Source organism: Epinephelus lanceolatus, chromosome 15 (assembly GCF_041903045.1).
Source record: "Epinephelus lanceolatus isolate andai-2023 chromosome 15, ASM4190304v1, whole genome shotgun sequence".
In the NCBI taxonomy this organism is placed as follows: domain Eukaryota; kingdom Metazoa; phylum Chordata; class Actinopteri; order Perciformes; family Serranidae; genus Epinephelus; species Epinephelus lanceolatus.
In genome coordinates, this window is record NC_135748.1 from 35,822,760 (window position 1) to 35,848,046 (window position 25,287).

The 25,287-nt window shown below is 39.8% G+C and overlaps 1 protein-coding gene across 5 annotated transcripts in view; it reads left to right on the forward strand.

The window, feature by feature from the left end:
• The window catches only part of smoc1 (SPARC related modular calcium binding 1), a 68,411-nt gene continuing 43,124 nt past the window's right edge, over positions 1-25,287 (forward strand). For all 5 annotated transcript variants that reach the window (XM_033642340.2, XM_033642339.2, XM_033642337.2 and 2 more), the window contains exons 1-3: positions 1-403; positions 23,186-23,351; positions 24,978-25,061. In XM_033642340.2, coding sequence (XP_033498231.1) covers positions 302-403; positions 23,186-23,351; positions 24,978-25,061 — 352 coding nt within the window. In that variant the 5' untranslated portion in view covers positions 1-301. The remainder of the gene's footprint in view (positions 404-23,185; positions 23,352-24,977; positions 25,062-25,287) is intronic.

Consider the following 25,287-nt stretch of genomic DNA (forward strand, 5'->3'; position numbering starts at 1 on the left):
GACTCAACCTGTGGAAGCCGCGATGAACAGCTGATCCTCCGGCAGTGGATAAACCCCGATCACCATGGTCACCGCTGACTCATGACTTCTCTCCCGACGCGCGGCACTATGTGAATAGTTACTGGACAAGTAGACAAAGGAAGATAACTAACAGGAGAGTAGATTGGAGAGAGTGAAGGAGTGTTTTTGGAGCGTGTTATTATTAATCCTTTGGACCTGTTGATCATCAGTGTGACAGTCGGACACACACAGAGACTACCTGCCGCTCGCTGCTCCGCTCTACGCTCAACGACCATCAATTATGTTATTGTCACGTTTGCTTCTCTTCACCTTATCTCACTTGTTGGCGCCTCTGTTTCTCTGTTACCTGCCTCAAGTCTCCGCACAGAAGCCTGGCTCACGGGTGAGTGCATACCTGAGTGTCTTTTAGATACAGGATAGTACTTGGATTAAAAGTGGCATTGCTATATGGTGTACTAAGTGTAAATACTGCGTGACTATAGCGCGTAATTTACCAGATTACAACATTGGCGCTTTATATTTAACCTTCCATCAGAAAATACATTAACTATAAACGTGCTATATCGTTTTTAAAGGGCATGATTAATCGCTTTGTTAAATTAATTGGACTTGAATTTAAATCTTAGCCTATACATATTGTTGGAAACAGGGTGCTGAGATGTATTATGCGATTCACAACTGCGTTTTTGCGCAGACCAGGTGAAAACCGAAGGGTATACGTCAGAGAAAATAGTCCTGCAAAGCAATCAATAAAGTCAACAACCGGTGTCAAATTCAAGGACTGTCCAAAGAGTAAATCAAGGACTCCAGATGACATGTTGTGAGGGGTGAAACATACATAAATTCGGCCTATATCCAAATTAAATACCAAATTATTACTGTTTATCTTGTCAAGTAAATAAATCATGCTGCTGCTGCAGTAAGTCATGAATGATAAGTGGTATTTACAATTCAGTTTGTTCATATTTAACCAACTTCCAAGACTTTTCAAGGCCTGTGTTTTATTTATTTTTGGGAAAAGGTGTCTCTGTGCTGAACTACAATGGTTTACTCAGTGATCAGCTGCTTTACTCTTTCACAAAAAGACACTTTGGGTCTTGAAGGCTGTCATTTTGAGGCTTGTTCCTAAAATTTTCATTAGTCATAAGAGAAAGAAAATAGTCTTGATCTGTCTCGATCCAGGTGTGTGAGCGATGCTTAAAGCCACCAAACCCCAATGTGTGTACTTTTTTTTTTTAGGAAATTTAACATATGATGCTGCAGTCAGAGTGTAAGACACAAAAACAGGCTGTTTTTAAAGATTATTCTGTTAGCTGTGATCACTAAGCAGAGTTTCCTTCACCACAGCATCCCTGCTCTTACACCTTCTTTTCTAGGACAGATCGTTGTCACTGTCATGTCTGTCCCCTCACACACACACTGCTTTACTTGTTCCTTCTTGTTGAATCTTTTACCCATGGCACTGTTCAGGCAGAGGGGGGAATAAGTGATGGAGAGCAGCATTGTTTCAGTTCATAGATGCTGTGTAATATTTGTGGTCAGAGGGGTGGGTGAAAATGTGATACTCACATATTGGAACTATTTCACAATGTCTTTGAAACACCCCCCTCCTCGCTACACAAGACTCAGTGGTCAAGGCGGCTCTACGGAAAGAGAATTATACTTTGCGTAATCATTTTTTGTAAGTCACTAGATAACTGTTTTCCTACTGGAATGAGCATGGAAAAAAAGTGGATTGGCAGGTTTTACTGTAACACAAGTGACTTTAGTGTTTGTGTTTTGTGGCAGATTCAGGGGGCAGATCTGTGGTTAGCCACATGAGATTATACAACAAGTGCTAGGATGTTTACAGAGTATCCGAAGAAAGGTGACTCATCAGACTTTTCTGTGACTGACAATCTGTCTGTGCTCAACTTTCCCAAACTGCCGTTCTTCTGTCTTCTTGTTCTGACTTTAAAAGGATTTCATGCTCCTCTGCAGGCTGAGAAACTCTATGGCGCTCGGCCTTAAGAAACCCTTTCAAAACCACGCTGGATAAACTCCAAAACACAGGGTGATGTCAAATTGAAAACAAGGCTGCTGCTTAGTCTTTGAAAAGTTGACACTTTAGAGACAAAAGCTTTTCTGCAGTGTAGGAATATAAGGTTGAAAACGTGTTCAAAGATCGTTTAACAATCGAAGCATCTTTATCAGCTTTACGTCATTAAAATTAAACACTCTTTCCGCATCCACTTCATCCTCCTCCAGGCTAAATCCAGTCACACTTGGCCTGCTGCTCACCCCCACTCACACCATATTAGATACTTTTAACATTGCTCACAGCTGCTGTAATACCATAATTCACACCCCCACTTTCCACATTGATATCAGGGGGTTAAAGCTAACTTCACTGCATAGCACTGCTCCTTCCTCATTTCCCCAGAGGCTCCATGATGCAATGAGTGCACACGTCCAACATTTCTCACAATGCGCGTGATCGGGACACTAACAAAGCTTCAGACAGTTTGACCCCTTTGACTTGTGATCGTGGCTGTTTGTGCAGCTAAGATAAATTTGTCTCGCCCAGTCCCTCCTCAGTCTTGAGAGAAACTTTGATGTCTCCTTTATTGTTTTAGCAATTTGTTCATCGGCCCGAGGGAGGGCAGCACCACTCACATGATAAGGACGTGTGATGATAGTTAAGGATGGTGATCACACATTTTCCTATGATGGTAGTGCAACACAGTCTCTGCATAAACTGCCAAATCAAAGTCCCAGTCTATTATTTAGTTTAACCTGAAGGCAGTAACAGTGGGGGGAAGGCACGAAAAGGGAAAGCCACCTTTATGATCTCAGGTTTTTATACATCTTGATGTGATATTATGCTTTTTTTTACAGTCTAAAAGGATTAAAGTTCACTTCCTAATGACTGAAACTAGATATTTTGCAGATTTTCTGGTCCTTAGTACCGGGGGTGATCTCCCTAACAAGGCAGGTGGTGGGCAGGCAAGGATCTGCTTCCCAGGGGTATTCAGAAATTAGGGCTAACAAATGAGGACGTCATCCACTCTTACCCATCTAACCTTAATCCCCTCTTCATCGAATCAACCTGTAAGGGCCAGGGATGGGATAAGATGAGCCGTCGACCTGCATACTTTGGTGACGGCATCAGTGAAGACTCATAAACTCATTGAAAAACAAACATAAACAGCCTGGCTTGAGTGGCGAGGCAGCCAAGACTGCATACCTTCAGCTTGGGAAAGTACAGCCCCAGTTCAAAAGCAGGAAAGCCTTTTTATTGGTGTGAGGTAGATCACAGTGCAGGTGTGAGTGGTCTGCATGTGTGTGTTTGTTGATGCATGCTACGTATGGGTGCAGGTGCCTGTGTGTGTGATTGTTGTATGGTCAGCCAATGACTTCATTATGCTGACAGTGCTTAAAGGAATGGATGTCAGGGGCTGGACTCTTTGAGAAAGAAAGTGAGAAAGAAAACTAACATGAAAACAGCAGATATTGACAGGAAGTTTAATACTTACAGGTCAAATTCATATTTTAGGTTTTGTGTCAGTATCTATTGACTCTTTATAAGTTCGTCATTTTCACTGATGTGGAGAAAAGCACTGTTACTGAATACAGTGCATTTTTTTAAATGAAAAATCAAACACTACACTTTGGTCAGTGGCCCCTACTCTTCAAACTAAGACCCACGAGGTACACCTCTAGCGTCAGTTCTGGATGTGTCAGTTTTCATGTCAGTATCCACTATTTACATGCTACAGTGTCTTTTTTAAAATAAACTTAATTCTTCACAGGAAATGTAGGATTTGCCACCAAAACTACTTTAGGCATCTACTTGGTGAAGGCTAACGATCCTGGTCTGGGTTAAAATAACTAAGTTTGTTACAGTAACTCAACGAGTATGTTACTTGATGGCTAAAAAAAACTTAAGTTGACTTTTAGTTTCACATGGGACACCAACACCATTCTCCTCGATGAAAGTCCGGTGTGTGTTTGACCCATGAACCCCATCTCCTTCCCACCCTACTCAGACGTTCTTGCTCTTTATACTGTGTTATCGCCGCAGACAGGATTTCATTGGAGTTACAGCTGAAATACATGGGACAAGGACACGGCGCAACACGCATCCATTATAATCAACTAAAGCTGTTACAAAGACCACGGAAGATGTGCTTGCCTGCACGGGGAACCACATTGCCCTTCAGTTTTTTTACGCGACTGGTCTATTTCTTCTTCTCTACCCAAAGCTCTATGCCACTCCAGCTGATAAAAACTACACAGAACTGTGTAAAAAACGCATATAATCTGTTTAAAAACAATTCACATTAATACCTCATTGTACCAGAGGCAATGTGAAGAAGCAGAGCAACCTTGTGAGTGCTTTTACATTTCACATTGAAATGTATCAATCAAATCAATGCACCGTGTTGTTCAAACAATCAAGTTCATTATTTCAATACCAGTTAATATAGTCTATAGCAGTGATTCCCTACTGGTCCAGCCATGGGGTCCAGATTTCTCCTTTGTCATTAGGTCAGGGTCCACACAATATATTCAGTGTCATACTTGCGTTTGGCCATGTCGTCAAGCTAGTTTGCTGTCTCTGTCAAGAAGCTGTCCATCCATCAAGTACTCTACAGCAGGAAATGGCACTTCAAAATAAAAGCTATGCGCCAGAGATTCACTGTACTTTAAAATAAAGTGTGGTTTTTACAAATTTGACATATTCCTAAGTCACTTGCTGTCCATTCAAAATGGACCCATGACCCACCAGTTGGGAACCACTGGTCTATATGTTTCCAATCCTTCCATAACAAATGTACTATTACTTGGCAAAACTCAGTATACATGCAATGAAACTGGCACCAACCACACACTGCGAAATCAGGTAGCAGGTAAAAGACCTCGCCTGCTCCGCCCATGTGACACGCCATGTCCAGGCCCCATGTATATCTGCTGTTAGTTGAAAACCCGGTATGTCTCATACAGATGCTGTAAGGTGCCTTGGGCATCAGTAACAGAAGCTAAGGGCCACTGACCAGGCTGCCGTATATGATGCTCTGGGAATGAGAACGGGGTATGTCAAAGAGCATTTTGGGAAATGAAAGAAATCAGGAATTAAAGATGAAGCAGATGAGGCAGGTTAAGAAAAAGTTGACGCTACACCAAAGTAAATAGCAAAATGATAAAAAGAGTCAAAGAAATATCCAAAGTTGTGCTTTTGCTGGAGATTTAGTATTTATATCAGACTGTACTGGGTTCATACTTTTACAAACTGGAAACTGTTTCAACATTTTGTCAAGGAAGACAAAATCAAACGCATTTTTAAAAAGTCAATTCAGAGGGCTTTGATTAAAATGATGAGTATGCTGAAGAAATAGACAAGAAATAAATTAACCATAAACTTAAAAAATTAAATTATGTTTTGAGTTGGAGCATGTGTGTGACCAATCAATTGGAAGGATACCTGTTCTTAGGATATGTTGCCTGTATTAAACAGTATAGAGAGAGATTAAGAAGGTCAGAGTGAAATGTTTGTTCCTCAAACATAAACCACTATGATGCATAGAAGACGAGCTGTTGCGCAGTGCACATTTCTCAAGAAAAACATTCTTGGCAAAGCGATAAGGTCATAGTTTGGCATCACCATCCTCTGTGAAGAGAAGTCATGAAATACAAACCTCTCAGATTAAAAACTGTCCTGACTTTTTGTTCAGCAGCAGTTTCTGATTAAGCACTTAAAGGACAATCCCTAAAAACAGTTACTGGTGATGAAGCTTGTGGTTTTGGGTTATTATGTTGTACGGTGGTGAGATTTTGAATACTGACACAACAGCATACATATGCATCATTTTGATGTTTTTAGGGCATTGCTGTTCTCGCTTAGAATGGAGCTCTGAGGATAATGAATGTGCTCCACGACCAGCCGATTATATTTATACAATACTGTGTGTGAATATGGAAATTATAGTGTAATAGTAGTGCTAGAAAAACAGCCATAGTATTAATAAAGTTGTATTGTTTATCCCCCGAGATCCATGGAACCATGTTTCTTGTGTATAAAGTTACAGTAGAGGAAATTTCACACATTTTAGTTTGACGTTTCTTGTGCAGAGGTTGAAATTTTGGCCAGTCCACAGGAAACATCAAGTGGTCACCAAACATTAATATTCAGTCTTGTTGAATTAAGACTATCCACAGTAAAGTAAGCGAATGTGGTGATTGATATTTAATATGTTTTGTATGAAAATGACATTTTGGTCTCAGACTGGTGTCCAAAATTAAAATGACTTATCCTGTTAGATATTATGTATTTGTTGTGCAAGTTAAGACCCACTAATAGTGCTAGAGGAATGTTTGGAGGTCATCATAAGCATCATGGTTTGTCCTCTGATGACTGTGAATATTTACAATTACTCACTTGTCCAAGAGACTAAGTTTTTATTAAGGCAAAGCTGAACAAAAGATCATGATAAACTAACTAAATAGAAACCATCTGTTGGGGATTACTCACACATGGAAGTCTGGGTAGTTGGTTGGTAGTATGAGGTATCACACTCTGGACCAATGTGTTGTACTGTGAAACATCATGCCGCTAAATGGCCACAAACTGTTTAACGACATTTACTGTATGTCAAATATTAATGGTAAAAAAAGACGATAATGAGCCAGACCTTTATAACCATGCTGGCTTTAGGATGGCAATGGTGATAGCGCTGGGTATTGTTTAAAAAATTATAATACCAGTACCAATGCCAGTAACGTTAAATTGATATCTATATTAACAAAGTACTTCATTTAATACCCATCATGTGAATGGAAGCATTCAGTTGTATAAATGCCACCATACGCCACAAGCATGTTGCCATACCTTTGGACATTTTGGTGGCATCTTGGCACACTGAATTCAATGCTCAACTTCACCACACCTAGGGCTGCATGGGTTGTAGCTACATTTGCAGTTGCATTCAATTGTAGAACCCCTGCAGTGATTGACAGTGACTAAAACCATACAAATAGTCTTTTTTCTAGATCTGAGTACAAGAAAGATCGAATGCATGTATCATTTGACTGGAGACTTTCTGATACCCCTTGGTTCTGGGTAATTAACCTTTAAGGTATGTGAATTTATTAAATGTCAGTAAGCCACTGGATGGATTGCCATGGCATTTGGTAAAGACATTCATGGTCCCCAGATGATGAAGCCTATTGACTTTGGTGACCTTCTGACTTTCCATCCAGTGCCACCAACAGGTCAAAAATCTCTACTTATCCACTGAAATATCTTTCAAATTTCAATACAGACTTTAACGGTGGCCAGAGGATGAATCCTGATGACTTTGGTAACTTTTTTTTTCTAGCACCATCATTAGATTGACATTTGTGGATTGGAGTGAAATGTCTTGACTAGGGCTGCTCTCTGAATTTTGAAGATTTGAATCATCAGTCTGGGACCCCTCAGTCGACTGAGATTCTTCAAGTTGAGCAGTCTCTATTTCTCTTTGTTAGTCAGCGTGCAGTGGACTTCTGAGGATGTTTCGGTCCCCAGATTTAGCCATAGAGTGAGAGCTCCTTGCTTTCAAGCTGCTTTCTGGGACAGGCAGCTGCAGACCCAGACCTATGGTCTTTGTGAGATGGAGGCACCTGCCCAGAGGAGGAGAGGCTTTGCCCGGTCAGGCTTGAGATAAAGTTATCTTCTGACTTCTCCTTAGAAATGGTGAATTTACAGCTTACAGCAACTTAATACGACAGTCTCTGGCTATTGTGTGGTTTCCAGTGTCTACAAAAAATGTTGTTGCACATTCTCAATCCATGGTTAATGTAGTTAGCACGCATTAGCTGGAAGGGCTAACTTGACTTGCTTACTATATTACGTGAACACTGCTGTCACCCTGTACATCCAGCTGAACCCTGTTCAGAAAAAAAGGAACAAATAGTGGAGTATTTGGATTGAACAGCCAAATCTGAATGAACTGACATAATTCAAAGTCGGGTACAGCCCTAGTGTTGACAGCTGTTGGATGGAATACCATGCGGTTTGGTTCAGACATTCATGGTCTTTTTGAAAAACTTTGTTTTGCTTAAAATGAGCATTACAGCTTCACAGAGCCGCTAGAACATAAGTCTTGTTGGTGCAATATTTTGTCCCAGCATCATACAATAATACAGGGAGAAGTCTCTTAAAAGAAAAACTAAGTTCAGAAACATCCCATCTATTCTCTTGGAGTTGTAAAGAGACATTCTGGAAAATGTGAAAGGAGCTAATTGAATTAGAATAAATGGGACAAGTTGAGGGAAATAGGGCACGCAAAGAAATTAAATTACAAGTGAATACTTTGGTAAAGCTTAAGGTTCACAAGCCAACTACACACATGACTAGACACCTAGGCTCCACTTATATTTCATAGGATGCTGACAGATGGCTTTAAGGGCGACTCCACCAGCGACCAATCAAATTGCTTACATATGTCAATTCCCTCTGATAACTGCGTAATCAGCAAATGCATTTCATGCTCAATTTCGGGGCTTTCTAATCAGTGTAATGAAACGCAGTCAACGTCCAGCTCTGTGATTTCAGGCCAGTGAGCTCCACGCACGGATCAGCGCAACTTCACTCAGCCTCTCATTTTCTCTGCAGATCCTCCTGATAGTTGTGGTTTATGGGATGCATTTGCATTCAAATAAGTGTCTAGTCTACTATGGGAACTCTATGTAATTTCAGTGTGTTAGCGACACGCACAGGCTCTTGTTTGAGATGAATGCCGCCTGTTGAAAGAGTTACGGCTCTCTGTAATTCTTAAGATTATAAAGACGGCAGAAACACTTCCTCTTTCCTATATATCTAGCTCAGCAGATTAGCCTCTGCTCTGCCACTTTTTAATTGTTTCCTTTGATACCAACAAGTGTGTGGTCTCAGTTTAAGTATGCAATGGTGGTGAGAATTCTATTGAAATGTATGATGACACACACACACACACACACACACACACACACACACACAGACTTCCTGGGAACAGCAGACACAGCTGACTGTTCTGTAGCCAGAATGTAGCATTAGTGACAAATAAGGAATGCTGTTAATCAGATTTAGAGCCATTTCTAAAGGAGGAGGAACACCTCCCTCTCCCCCTCACTCACACTTTCATTTTGATTACTTTCCACCACTTCAAAAGAAAAATAAGGAAGTCATCCTCCTAGTTAATGTCATATTTAATCTCCTGAGCATCATCTAAAGAGGAAATCCGATTTCAGCATGGTGTGAAATTGTTTTTATCATGTGTTTATCAGATGTATTAAATGTACTGTAAGTTATAACCATACATGAATAACAATACATTAAAGCTGCTAAGATGTGTCATGTGAAAGGGGTCGCTTGTCGTAATAAACCCACCAAGAATTATCACCCAACTCTGCAGTTCCTCTCAGCTTTACAAATTATTTTTGTGTCTTTCACCTCATGTTTTGATTTTCTGATCCCTGACTTCAGTTTAGGTTCAGTCTCACTGCCTAATCAGCACTGTCTCCAGATGCAGTGGATAGGTGCTACCTGCCTAGTGCACATACACAGTTAGCAACTAGCCAGTGAACACTATGGAACATATAGCAGCTAAAGAGCCAGATATATTTCCCTCAGGAGTTAGTGAAGACCAAAAACAGAATGAGTATTGGATTTATACTCAGCAGGTGACCAAAGACCCAACTCCAAATTAATGCTCACGGTGCACTGTGCCTCCCTGCTGATGTGTAAATAAGCAACTGTTTGTTAACATGTTCAATAGTATCAACTTATAGTTTTACAATATATAATTGTCATGTTAACAGCTTGTTTCTGCTACCTCCAAGTGGCCAAAAAAATCTGTTAATTCAGGTTTAACAAGAATGGTACAAATTGAGAAAGCTTACACCAATGTCTGGTGAATACTTGAGTCATATTGGCTGCAGGGAGGCCAATAATCCCCAATACATGTCGCCTTCATTACCTCAGTATAATGTGATATTGTTTATCCTGTTGGCTATTTAACTTGCCACTTTATGCTGTGACCTACAGTAACGTTATAAATGATGCATCGATTGTCCATAAAAATCTTGATATTCATTTGATGACAATGACATGGCTGGATAGCTAGTTTGTGTTGTTGTTAAACACACTATTAAATAACAGTTACTGTTTATCAACTGTACGCAGTGTTACTGACTTTGAATCTTGCTAGCATAACTTTGGTGGTTCTGTGAGCTAAGCTGACTGGAAATATCTCCCAGTTTGTCCTGTTTAGTAGTGAGCAATGTCTCTATTACACTGAAAACCTTACAGGATGGTAATGATTGTTCCAGGTATTAGTCAAACCTTCGGGTGTTACCTGGGAAACTTTAGATTTTGATTGCAAAGCACATAGAAATACTAAAGAACAGTCTCAAATTATTTATTTTTTTGGCAAGTGACCATGGTATTAGCTGGATAATGCCCTTCCAAGGTGTCCATAATCAGGGATTAACGGATGACAGGGAGGCCAGAACTGGCCAGTATCCACTACAGAGCTGACAAACAATATTTCTGCTCTGAAGATTTCAGTGCATGAATTGTAAAAGCCGTCTAAAATGCTGCCTTTACGTTTGTGGATAACTCTGTTTGTTTTGATTAAGTTACAGAGGCTCAGTTCTTTGCATCTGTCATTTCTTTGTAGATTCAGCAGGAGTAGAAGAAACGAAAGAAAACAAAACTTAAAAAAACTACTTTGCAAAATCTTAACTGGCTGAAAAATAACAGTAATTACAAAAAAATGAAAAGAAATGGTGGGGTAGGGACTACCCTTGAATGTTTTAAGCACAATCCCCACCCTCCTGCTGCGAAGGCACGCACACTTAGCACCTCCTGTGTGAAAGCTGTCCAGCTCCTTTAGCGCTCACAACATGCTAGAAATGTATTTTAAGGGCTCTTAAGGGTTACTTTGAAAATGCTAAAAAAAAAAAAGGTTTCTTTTTCAAAACAAATGCCAATTAGAAATTTTAATGGAGGGAGAAGAAGAAGGGTGCAGCTTTTCATACATTCCTGTTTGTTTCCTTAACTTTTTTTTTTTTTTTTAACACAGTTAAGTGAAGTGTGTTAATGGAAACAGCATGAGGGATGGCATTCGCTTTATAGATTTCCTGAAAACTAAATGCTAATTATTGAACAAAAGTGATTACCTCGGCCTGTTAAAAGCTCGTAACAGTACACAATCATCCCTGACTTTGGTGGACAACTTTCGTTGACTTGTTTCTTCCGTAGCTGGCTTACATTTATTCTCCTTTGCTTCCATTTGACGAATCCACTTGTTGGCTAGTGACTGCCAAAAAATGGCTGATGATTAATGACACAGGGACACATTAGATGGCCATATATGTATGTATGTGTTGGTGTTGTTGGATTGTTTGTTGTTGTTGTGCCCAGAGGGGATAATGAGCCCATCACACATTAACGTGGAGCTGGCACACACAGCTCCCTCTCTCTGTGTGTCTCACACACACAGATGTAGTTCTTGTAATGAATCTCCATCTGTGCATGCAAAAGCCTTTCTCTTAGAAGCAGTGATGTCATTCATGTCAAGGAGCATGTTCCTGTTAGTTAAACAGAACAGACATTTTCTTTTTTGTTCCCAGGATCTGATTTAACCATCCCTTGTGATATCAAGTCAGGGTAAGAGCTTCAATTGACTCATTTTAAAACAAAGTGGAGAGGGTTGTCATTATAGTGGGTTTCTCCAACAAAAGATTTTTGACTCAATGGAGCTCCTATCATGAGAAAACTGCAAAAATTTGGATCATTGTGCTCTATAATAACAACGATATTGGAGTCTGTATTTGTATTGGATAACTTCACCTTGCAAGTGTTTCTCTACATCTGCAAACATCAAACTCCTTCACACTTGTAAAAGCCTCATAAAAACCTTACCAACTCTGTGACAGGAAAGATAACTCCAAAAAATATGACCCAGAAAATTCATCTCTCATGAAAGGCAGGAATTTTTCAGAGAAGCACGGATTAGATCTAATCTTGAAAATGATGCCAAATAATTTTCTTTAAAAAATGTACGCACCACAAATTTTCTTGTGTTATTAAGTAATTAAGATGTTTCGGTAACAGTTATTCGGAGATGAAAACTAAGAGCTCTGGTGGTAAGATTTTAAAACAAACCAGAAGTATAAATTAACTCTAATGGGTATGGACTGGTGTACTATAACTTTGAGCTTTAGCAGTGACAGCAACACAGTCAGTAACATCCAAATGCAACATAAGCCTCAATACAACATGTTAGCTTACTGGAAGGTCTTACAGCAGGTTTGAAACCTCAGCTCTCTTTGCAGCTCATAAATTGTATGAACACTCCAAAGACACAGCTGACTTTATATAATCTTTCACATAACAAAACAGAAAAACTCAAGCACACCATGAGTCACTGTTAGCTCAGAACAAGCTGCAACTGCTACCACAACTATACTTGAGAACATCAGTTGCTGAATCAAAGGACCACATTAGATGGCTTGCAGGTTTTAGCTCCAAAACTATAACACATTCAACTGTACAAATTTGCTGAACATTTTCAAAAGCTGGTTATATTGTTTTAGGGTGCATTTCTCCTACTATACAAAGCATCCAGTTGTTTCTGTTGTTTGTATGAAAATCGATACATAAACTCTTGAACCTTGTTTGAATCGTGTAAAGCATCATACTGTAGTGAACTCTCACACTGTGCTGTACTTTCTACTGTTCAAGCCATCTACTGGTTTCCATTAGTTTCCATACAATACAGATATTTATTAAGCCTGGCTTGGTATCAGACAAAAATAAGCCAGCACCAAGTAGCTTCAAAACTTCTCCAGTCAAACAACACCTGCATGCAAGTCTTTCTGCTTTGGGGGTCTAAGCCCAGACCGTTCCAACTCCCGCAGGGTCAGCAAACTTTCTGCCATCTTTCAGCCATCTCTGGAGCCGTTCTCCTCCAAACAAATGGTCACACTGAGCCATTCAATGGTCCCAACAACTTCACATTGACACCAAAACGGCTTGACTCTGTCATTAAACCTGTTAATAACCATTATGTAATGTTAGCCATGTGATGTTGAAATTAGCAGTTCTGTGTGCCAAGATGTCACGAAAATGTTTGGAAGTATGGCTATACTACATATCACTTCATTTACCTTATGGGTTTTGAATGAAGCAATCTATTGGTATCTGTATCACTTTAAAGGATATGGTATTCTTACTGGTATCATATTTTTAAAATCCAGCTCTACCATTAATGGACTCAGGCAAGTTGCCTAAATTTGTTGATTATACATTTTTCAGGCAGATTGATTGAAGAAGTCTGCACTACATTGCCTAATGATGACAGAGTAAAAAATGATTGGAAGAGAATCAAGAATCTGCATATACATTTTCATATTATAGAGAAATGGACTTAAACCTATGGATGGCTGGAAATGTAAAAAGCATAAAAAACTGTGTGACACAATAGTATAGTTTTCACAATTGTTAGCTCAGATGTAAACGGAAAGTGATTTGTAGTCAATTACCATGCATCACCACTGGCATGGTCCTTTAAATGGAAATGTCACCAATTTTAAACGTCAAAGTCTGTTTACAGGTTTTGGGGATGCAGTATAGTCTTTTGTGGGTCTAAAGTAAAATGTGCAAAGTCTCATAAATTGCCTCAAGTGATGGGTCGATGTTAGTTAGGGCTGAAAAGTACAAGTGAAAATGAAAACAATCTGGAGGAAATTTATAGTCTGTTCCTCATCTCAACTTGAGGTTCGCAGCTTGATGCTACATTAGCTGTTACTAGCATAACACACCCTGATATCTTGAATTTGACTTTTTTTTGTCCCCAAAGGGAAATTCTTTCTCACAGCAATGTACTTGTTTGACACAACAACGATAACAACACCGGCAACAACAGTGACGAGTATGACGTCCCGACAACCTAACAATAACACTGAACAATAGATAGACGCAGCAAAAACAACACTATGACACATTTAAACAATTACACTTGGAACAATAGACAATAGATAGACACAGCAAGAACAACACTATGACACACAAACAGTTATTTCAGTGGGGTTTACTGTTAGGAGCCGTGATAACTGATATCTTACCAAACTGTTGGTGGTAGAGTTGCATTTTGGGTGATGTAGGTGCCAGGTTTTGACAAAAAAGAATGCAAAGAATAACAAAGACAATATCTCTGGTTGTGGTGCATAAAATTTGGTTCTTTTTTAAGAACTGTCCATCTTGAGTCTGAAAATGTCAGCCCATGGTAATGCAAAGTTAAACGATACATTACAGTGTGTGAGACATGGTTGGTAAGAAAAGAAGCTAAATAAATTCAACATTAGTGTTGTGTGCACCCCACAGAGGACTCGTATTTATCCATGCTCCTCTTATTCCTGTCACCACAGCTCTGGTGTATCGGGGATATAAATCAGCTAACATGTTGTTAAACTAAATTTCAACAAGCCTGCTCCCTTCTTAAGCAGGATACATGTAACAAAGGTGAAAATGGGATGTACTGTTTATATTGTGTTACATGTTGGTTTTTACACTTAAAATCTATCCCAAAGAAATGAGCACTACCCTACACTCAGTGAGCCAGTTGGAAAGTTTAATTTAATTGCATTTACTTTTGAAGACGTAATCCACAGATTTGTTTATTTACTACGTTTGTTCCGTTTCTCACAGCCTGTTTTTTCCCCTGTCAGCCCTTCAAGCGTGCATATATAAAAATGATTATTTCCTAATCATATTCTTTCTTCTTGTTCCACTGCTGCGGCTCGGGCTGGAACAGATTCTCTGCCAGTGATGGTAAAAAAACGACCACTTTGCTAATGCTGTAACTGTTGCACAATGGGGGTTGCATTTCACTTATTTTATGAGTGGTGGAGAGAGCGCTCAGGGCTCAGTGTGCGTCTGGCTGAGATGTGTGTGTGAGAGATTGTGTGTGTGTTTGTGTGTGTAGGGGGAATTTGGCTTGTTAAATGTGAGAATCTCACTGCTCATTGTTTCCCGGTCAAGATATCAGTACCAAACCATCGTGTAACTCCCCTGGTGTTTTACCTTCAGCTCATCTTTGGACTCTTTGGTGGGCCGTCAGGCAGAGGAGACGAAGCCCTCACAATGTTCAGGGATTATTATCTAAACAGTCTCTCTTTCCATTAAAGGGTACATTTGGTATTTTCCAAGCTGGACCCTATTTCCCATGTTTTTGTGTCTATGTGACAAATGGGAACAACAATTTAAAAAAAAATGGGGCAGTATTGAGCAAGAGCGCTGATGCGGGCAGCAGCCTGACCACTCGGGGCATGGTTGCACCATCAGTGTACGTACACTGTAAGTGCTTGTTTTTGGCACTAACATGCTAAAATTAGTATTCTAAGGGCCTATTTATGCTTAACGTTAGATACAGGCGGAGACGGACGAAGCCTACTGTCTGTACAACACTTTTAATGGATGTATATTGAAGGTATGAACATGCCCTGAGTGGTTATATTGCTGCCTGTTTTGTCTCGCTCAATACTGGACCAGTTTAGAAAATTGCTGTTCCCATAAGTCACTTGGACACAAAACATTGGAAAATAGGGTCCAGGTTGAAAAATACTAAACTTAGATAAAGGATAAAAATATGCATTTTTCTTGTTCTCCTGTTTAGAAATTAAATAAAGAGCCTCTGAGCGGCTGTTTAAGTGAAATTATTCCCTCAGGGGTGCATTCAGCGCCCCATTATGTTATTATTCTTTGCGAGTCTTTGATGTGTTGCCTGTTGCACTGTGATGTAAAACTTTGCATAATGATCTGCTGGAAGGGAGCATGAGCGAGTTTCTCCCCACAGGTTTAGGTAATTAATGTTATTTTGAGCAGCGCGTGTTCCTCAGTAGATCCAGCAATAGCTCCTGTTACACGTTAGTCTGTTTAATTTAGATGTGTTTGTTTGGTTTTGATTATGGGATGTCAGGCAGGTCTAAACCCAACCATTACTGACCTAACAGGAGGGGCTGTTTTCCCTCAGGAGATAATGCCAGGTCCCGTCATCCTGGCTAATAGTGAAGCAGCTGATTGCTGTCAAACAGACCTGGTTCAGACAGTAACTGGAAATAACTCGTAGCATTTGTTTTAATCTCCTTAAGCCGCCAGATGGGTGGGGTTTACCACATCACGACAATTCAGATACTATTTGGTGAGCTGGAAACCGCAGGAAAGTGTAAGAAAGTTGTCAAATGCTTTGCTGATTACCTTTAAAGTACTTTGTGTGGTGCTAAAAGACAAACCTCACTCATCTGGTTGTCTCTGCTGGTTAACAGAGTTGTTATTCAGATGCTATGTGATCCAGGCTCAGTGTCAATTACTGCTGGTGTGAGTGAACTTTATTTTGGCAGCATTCAAATGTGAACCATGTGCACATTTATTGAAGTGAGGAAGTCATGTAAAACAGTGCTGTTGTAGAAACTGGTGTGAGAGTCATCTGACCTGAGAGGTGGCAGAGATAAAGTGCAGAGCCTAAGTTAGAAGATAAGATTAGATTAAGGTTTATAGTCTACTGTCTGCTAATAGATATTCTCTGCAGGAGGCTTGATTTCTCTTTCTCCCATTAATGTAGAGGTTTTTGCCCCACTTGTTTTAATTTGAAACAGTTCTTTGGCAAATATGGTTACACACAAGCAATCAAGGGTTTAAAAAATATTTAAAATGATCATACAGTACATTACACAGCTCATCATGAGGATTAACCAGTAACTGACAAATTGCCATCCGCAGGAACAGTTTCGCATTGTTGCTTTCCTGATGAGAGTCAGATGAGAAAATAGCACTTTTATATCAGTCTCTTAGATATGGAGCTACAGCCAGTTAGCTTAGCATAAAGATTGGAGACAGAGGAAACAGCTAGCTTGGTCCAGTCCCAAGGTAGAAGCATCCGTCATAAAGCACCTCTAACGGATAGTTTAACTTTTAGTGGTGAATTGTGCTCAGAGAATACCCTAGCCAATCAGTAAACATAGTCCTGTGACTCCTGTGTCACGTTGATGTACATAACAAAGAATATCTTTCTACTTAGTACACATGAACACGCCTCTCGGTTGCATTAAAAATGTATTACTGTGGGGAAATATGTTTATCGCTGCTTGGTGTGTTTTTGGCGTAAAGCTCACTAAATAATACTTTACATCCACTTTTTTAAAGATATTTTTGGGGGCTCTTTGCCTTTATTTGATAGGACAGATATAGTGTAAAGGGGGAACAGAGAGGGGATGACCTGCAGCAAAGGGCCATGAGTTGGAATGAAACCAGTGGCTGCTGCGGCAAGGACACAGACTTTAAACATGGGGTGCTTTCTTGACCAGGCGAGCTAGTCTGTGCCTCATATACACTTTTTTTTAATCCACAGAAAAACCCAAGTGTACAAACAAGTTGTGTTTTTCCTCGAAGACATAATCCAGTACACAACTCCATGTAAAACCTCAAGTTGTTGTTCATTTTACACTTGGGTTTTTCTATGGATTAATCAACTGAGATATAACTTGCTAATCAGTGAGCTTTATAAACAGTGCTAGGAGGTGGACTTGTTCCCTTTGAATAGAACCAGGCCAGATGTCTTCCCCTGTTACAGTCTTAATGCTATGCTATGCTAAGCTAAGTGTTTTTTAATTGTGAGTATCTGATATTAATTCTCTTCTTGTTGTGTGTGTTGTGCTTGTTGGGAAACTGTAACCACGGACTTTAACATGTATGTTGAGCTTCATTTCAACCAAACTCAGCAAAGTTTCTTGTCTTGTTTGAATAATAACTTGATGAATTTAAACATACACGTCAGTGTAAATGAGACCACTGGACGGTCACTATCTCCACTTTAAAAGCCAAACATAGAGGTCAAAATGTTCCTGTCAGTATTTAAGTGCCCTTCAGTGTACTTTTAATTTTTTTAATCTTCAACAACTCAAGTAAAAGGACTCCCAACCATAAATTGGGAAACTTTTTTCTGACGTGCTGGAGTCTCTGGTTTCACCTTTACGGGAGACGAGTCTGTGGGTGGGACAGTATGACTAAGAAATGACTACATGTGGGAGACTTGGTAGGAGTGTTTATTTCCACTTACCGGACAATGCCGTCTCAAAATCTGTGATTTAACGCTTTATTATGACAGTGGAGGTAGAGGGGCTGAATCCATTAGGGTTGTGACTCAGGGATGGGGAGGACGGGTCAGTCTGTGGGCAGAGGCCAGACTCTGAGGCTCTTAACCTGGATGAGTGGCCAGATAAATCACTTTTTGAGAATAGCCTGCTTTGGATACTGATTTACAGATTCAACAGTTCATCACACACACAAACTGCTTTCCATCCACAGTGTTTTGGCTCAGTCTTTTTAACCACCTCTGCTGTGAAGGAAACATATAACTACAGACTTCTTTTCATATACAGAAAGTTATAATGGCAGCTCTCTACTCTACCTGTATATTGAAATAAGAAGACGGCCACATGCTTCGTTATTCAGGGGGGGAAAACCCAGATACAATGCAGATGCACGCTTTTTTTCCGACTACTGAATTATTCCTGTCCTTCGCAGACGCCAAGAGGACGACACGCAAGTTAAAAATGAAACGATGTGCTATGTTTTCCTCTCTGTCTGCACTTTCTCATAAAGAGGCACATCATGATTTAGTTTTACTCCGAGCTGTCCTACAAGAGATTTTCTACTATGCTTCAGTGCCAAAACTGAAATCGCATTAAACTGTCTGGCTTGTTCTGGATGTATTGTTATGGCGAGGCGAGTTGGATTTGTGTCCCATTGTATCCTCTAAGGTATTATTTGTTTAAAGATCCTTTCACCTTGTTATACGAGGTTTTGTTTCTTTTGTTTTTTGTAAGAGTAGTATCAGCATTTCACTGGAGGAGTTGGAGCAGCCAAAAGAGTCTCTCGGTGCTCAGAACTTGGATATTTTAACAGATACATTATTTTATGTGGGGATTAAAACTGCAATCCTCCATTTTCAGGAGACTTTCTGGACCACCCTGTTACCTCACCTCCTGATTTTATCTGTAAGATACTGAAACTCCAGTATCTTTTTTCTATTTCAGGAAAAGTCTTGTCTCTCTCTCATTGCTCTTTAGATACTGGTGTATCTGCCTGAGCTGACAGCCATGATAAATACCATGAAAATTTCTCTCAAAACACCCCCAAACAGTCGACCTAATGTTATATCTAGTTGTAAAAATCCTATTTTGCAGGCACAGTTAAATATCAGGCCTATGGGGTGAAATAATTCCACATTTTTTCCAATGACTCTTCATGAGTTTCAGTATTAAAACAAGCCAGAGAAAGGCTTCACTAATATGAAGGAAATGATCCAAACCAGTTAATTTGCATTGGACACAGGTGATATTAGCTCACCAGTTGGCAGATTTTTCACTTCATGAATTTTGGACTTAGTGTTTGATTAAATTGCTGGGATTTAGAAATTAATGTTCATGACCAGCATAACTGTCAGCGCTGGCAGACACTCTCGAGTATTGGTAAAGTAAAACACCCCACAAAAGACTTTAAATGGATTATTTTCTGACTTGTGTCTCATTTTCTTCACCACATTTTGGATTTGTAATTCGTGCTGTAACAAGTTTAAACTGTCCTGTGTCGTTTCCAGGTCGTCAGAGAGGGAGATATTAGCCAGAATATGACAAAGAATATAAAGTTCAAGTAGTAAGAGCGTGCTGCCGCTGTGGCTGTCTGCTTCATTTTCTAAGGATGGTCTATTGGTCCACCACTTTGGTTCAGACTGAAATATCTTAAAAACTGTTTGATGGATTGGCACAAAACTGTGGTCAGACATTCATGTTTCCCTCAGGATGAATTATAATGACTTTGGTAAATGTCTGACTTTCCATCTAGTGCCACCACAAGGTTCACAGTTGTGGCTTTGAGTGAAATATCTTGACAGTAATTGGATGAATTGCAATGACATTTTGCACAGCCAGTCATGTCCTCCTCAAGATCAATTACATCAACTCTAGTGATGCTCTGACTTTTATCTAGCGCTACCAGCATGTCAAATTTTGAATTTCTCCAAAACCAAATATCTGCAAAACTAATGGCTTTCCCTTTGCCCACAGCTATCCTTTGTGTTTAGTGCTAATTACAGCAAATGTTAGCATGCTAACATGCTAAACTAAGCTGGTAAACATGGCAAACGTTATACCTTAGCACTTGGTTCAAACCTCTGTGCCTGGCATGGCTTGGAGAAATTATGCATTAAAAGGAAACTTTGGTATTTTTAAGCCTGGATCCTAATTTTTGTGTTTAAGTGACTAATGACAACAACTTCTGAAACTGGTCCAGTATTAAACGAGAGCGCTGCAGATGCATTGGTTACACTGCAGTTGCAATGAGCTGCAATGTAACCATTTGGGACAACAGGGCATCGCCAATATACACCCACTAAAGGTGCTTGTTTTTGCCACTGACAGGCTCAGATTATTATTTTAAGTTATAGCAAGGTTCCCTACAGAGAAACACCTTTTTGTTAAAGAGGAGGATTCTTTTCATTTAACCAGAAACAGCCCCAAAATCGCAATAGCCAATCCCACCAGACTCCATTTTAATAAATAAAGTTAAAGTGCTTGATTTTGCCACTGACAGGCTCAGATTATTAGTGTCTCACAACATTACAGAGAGTACTCAAAAGAGACATAACATTTTTCTTTACCTTCTGCTTCACCCAGTCTGCTTGTTATTGTATCTAACCAAGTCTCACTCGAGGAGAAGTCTTCATTTCAGAGCTGTTGCAGGACGACAATAACAAACAGAGCAAATCAAGCAAAATGCTGTAGAAAATGTTTTAATTCTTGGTAGAGTTCTTTCCATAATGTTGTCAGACACTTAAAGTAACAATTGGAGTCTGTCAGGGTCAAAAACAAACACTTTTAGTGGATGTATTTTAGCAGTGCCAGATGTGCTGTGTGGTTACATTGCAGCTTGTTTTGTGGCTGCTATCTGCAGTGCTCCTATCAACACTGAACCTAATCCAGTCGGGCACGTAGGTCAGAAATGTACTTAGCCAAAGTCAGTTTTTACTTGCCCCTATACAAATTGTATTATTAATTAGCAATAATCAAATAAAAAAATACTCAAATTAATTGTCATGTTAAGTCTTTAAGTAAATCAGAACAAGGACGCAGTGTTATGGATGAGAAGAAACTCTAAGAGATGAATGCTCACTTGCGATTCAGCTTGTAATTTTTTGTCTTTACTCGCTGTTATTTTCTCACAAGCCCCAGATCTAGCAACTGACTAGCCTGATGTAGCATTTTACTTGCCGCAGGCAATCTGGCAATCCTTATTATTGAGCCCTGAGACCAATTAAAAAAACATTGGTTATATTAGTCACTTACATAGACACAAAACACGGGAAATTAGGGTCCAGGTGAAAAACATACAGAAGTTTCCCTTTAATATGCCCTAATAACAGTTTTACTATACAGTAGAATTTTCAGATAGTATTCACACTGAGCTGAACTCCCTCAGTAAAGACCGGATTATCAGTGATTAGTCTAAGTGTCCACTGATCTATGAAAGTCAAATTGTCCAGGAAAATAGTGTCACTGGTGGATACTAAAGTATGATTTTATTGGCAGTGGTTGTGGGGAAGTATGGCTGTGATGGCTCCTGGAGCAGTCTGACTTCTTTATAATAATAATACTACCAATGCAAAGGCACAGATGAACGTACAGTGCTGCAGTGACAGAGGAAAAAGCACACTGCCATGCAGTTAATCTGTTTAGAGCACGTTAGATGAAAACTCCTAGTGATTCATTTCTATATGAGATCCAGTTGTACACCAGTTCATTCATGACATCAGTGGTTTGGCATCATTACCATCTACACTTTGTTCAGGTCTGTCTGATTGCTCTTTATATGTTTGAGAAAATCGGTCTCCAAGCAACAATTTCGATGTTATTCAAAATAGAGCTTTTTTTGAGTCGGAGGACGGAGTGGGGGACTGACAAAGAGAGAAACTGTGCTTGTATACATGCAAGCTCCGCACATGCATTTCTACTGTGGATCATTGTGAAAGCTCAGATCGTCTGATAGGAGTTGGCGAGTGAAGGGTGGAAACTGTGCCTTTTGTTTCTGGCTGTGTTTCATTTTCCACCACCTTCCTCCCTCCGTACCTGCCCTTAATGAGATCTCCTGTGTCGGATCCAGAGCTCTAACTGGCACTCTGGTAATTACTTAAGAGACCTTGGGTGAAAAATATATTTGAGTAAGGTTTTCAGCTTCCTACTTGAGAACTGCCTGATTTTCAGTCTTTTGTCTTTTATGAAACAGGTGTTTGAGTAACCACAAACTTTAATCATCACTTGCGAGATATTGAGATCTAATCAAGAGCTCTTTGTGCTTTTTCACATAGTTGAAACATTTTCAACACGAGTTGGCTCAGGTACGCTTCTGGGCCACTTTTCACAATAGAGGATTCTGGTGCTGCTCAATGCACACCTACTCTTTCTCCTCACTAACACACAACTCCATCTTTTTGGCAAAGTTCGTGCTCCCCTGAAATCCTTTAGACCCTAAATATATTTGGAGGCAGCTGCGAAGCCAAGAACCATTACCGCTGTCAGAGAGAAGGCTGACTTCCAACAGTAGAGTAGAATCGACTCACTAATAGATCATGAGTAAAGATCTGGGGAGAGGGGAGAAGGATTCCCATTGCTCTGAATGTGGTTTGGCTCCTTTGAAACCTAATCAAGGTTCAGCTTGTCTTCAGCCAAAGATCAATTAGATAAATTAGCCTCTAGGTTGAGCTTCAGTGAGGAGCTGCTCACGCCCTCGTTACAGTAGCCCAAACAACAAAAGACAGCAGCTGTCAAGTGTTTGAGGACTAAAGAAATGTTAGAGCAAAATGGGCAAGTGACCCATGAGTCCAATTTGTACATTAGTTTGGCAAAGTCTCAGATCCAGCTGAATGCAGCCTTTGTTCAAACACAGGGAAACAAGGAAGAAAGAAAAGGAGCCAAATAGAAACCAATCTTTCAAAGAATGAGAAAAAGCTCAATAATCTTAAAATGCATCTGGTGTGTTAGGTGAAGTTTAACTTCTCATCCATTACACTGTTGCTATGCCAACATGTTGCTGTGTTTCTCATTGCAGTGGCTGATTGGAGACAGAGACAGTCACTGTGGGGTCATCTGCTCACGGACGCAGGGGAAGCCGGTGTGCGGCTCGGACGGGCGGAGCTATGAGACCGGCTGTGAACTGCAGAGGGCGCGCTGCAAAGATAAAACACTGACACTGGCGCACCGAGGCCGGTGTCGAGGTGAGAACTGGACTCTGGTTTTAAATCTATATCAGTGCGCTGAGAACATCTATCAGCAGCAAGTTCTGTACATCAACTTACCGTTGTCTATCCTGGGATTTTTTTCCTCATTCCTAACATTGTTGTGACTGTAAAGCCACTAAAAGACAGAACAAAAAGAGAGGAGGAGAAACTCTACTTGCAGATAGTGTAAGTTGTCAGGGTGCATTCAAGGAAACTCAGATCTGTGAATCATCTGCCACATTTTAATGCAAGGCATCATTAACATTTTTTTTGTGACATGCATATTTGCAAATAGTTTGATTTAATATGACTTAGTTTCACACATTGCTTGTCAGTAGCTGGCACTGGAAGTCACTGGAGTTTCTGTGAATGCACCAACATGGGTTTTCTCAACAGTCAGGCAAGAAAGCAGACAACCAGAGGGGAGAGGCACAGGGTCTGCAGGGTGGCTAGCTCAGTCTTGTTTCATTTGTAGTCTGATAAACAGAGAGAGAGCAAGAGAAAGTGGGGCGAGGGTCTGAGCTAATCAATGTGCAGTACGCAGCTCTACAATGGAATAACATTTTACCCATTTTAAATACTGTATGAAGAAAAACAGAAATCAATTCAGAATAAAAATTAGTGTTGATATTGTTGCAGCTGACACAAATAAATAAATAAATGTATGGGAAACACTGCAGGGACAGTGGAATGTAGCAGTCTGAGTTTAATTAAAAGATTTTTTATTCATTCTATTGTACATGTAACATACTGTACATTTTAGTAAGTAAATAAGTAAGTAAAGTTTGTTAATATAGCACCTTTCATAGAGCAAGGTTACAAAGGGCTTCATTAGGGAAAAATGTTAAAAATAAGACCATAAAAACAGTTTATATACCACTTTTTTTTTTTTTTACACAGTTTATGATGCCACTGAAATAATTCCAAAAATCATGACCCGGTTACTCCAGATCATGCACAGACCTTGTTATGAGCAGTTTCATATAGGAACTATTTCTTTTTCTATTGAACTACAATGGCCAACCGTATCATCACACAGAAGGAAGTCAGAAAGACTGACATGAGATGTGAATTGTTTTTGGAAATGTATCATCATATACAGTCACTAGAAGTGTGTTTTGACTTTTCCCCATGGTCATGTTTTAAATATAAAATTGCAATACTCACAGAATTGCAGTAATTAAAAATCGTAATAAGGCACCCGAGAATCGTGTCAGTATTGAATTGGAATTGATAAGCGTATCGCCTCAGTTCTCCAGAGATATTAAAGGCATGGCAATGTGCAAAAGTCTCTGATGGCTGACAGATGTATATTGTCTCACTGTATATATATTACCGTATTACCCACCCTGCCTCCAGGGCTGCAGAAAATCAGCCTCAGAACAAATGGTATGATATACATACCGACTGCCCCTGTTACTAGTTTGCATGCTGAGGATGTCAGCCCAAAACATTTGTGCATGAATAAACTTCCATTGAAGTGGTGCCCTACTCCTGATTTCTGATACTTGATTCAACCAAAACACAGTACTGTTAACTATACAAACAAAGTGGAGTTAATGGCCTTAAGTGTCCATCTCTAATATGCATTAACCATGATGACATGACTTTTTTGTGCTTCAGGTAAAAACTGGGTGAAAATCGATCAGCTGCCAGTGGCTCCAGCACCAACGTCTACATCTGAAGCAAGAGACCTGGAGCTCAAAGGTACGGACACTAAACATTCAAGGTCAGCAGAAAACTTAGAAAATAATTTTGCACCCAATCTTTCCTTGGAGATTATATATTGTAAACTTGAAAAGGCAAAAGACAGATTTACTCGAGATTTAGTTGGGAGTATGTTTAAGATGTTGCAGCTTTAAGTGAACACCAGACAGTTTGGGAAAAGTGGAACTGAACAGAAGATGTCTTTCATTTTCCGCCTCTCTGTAGG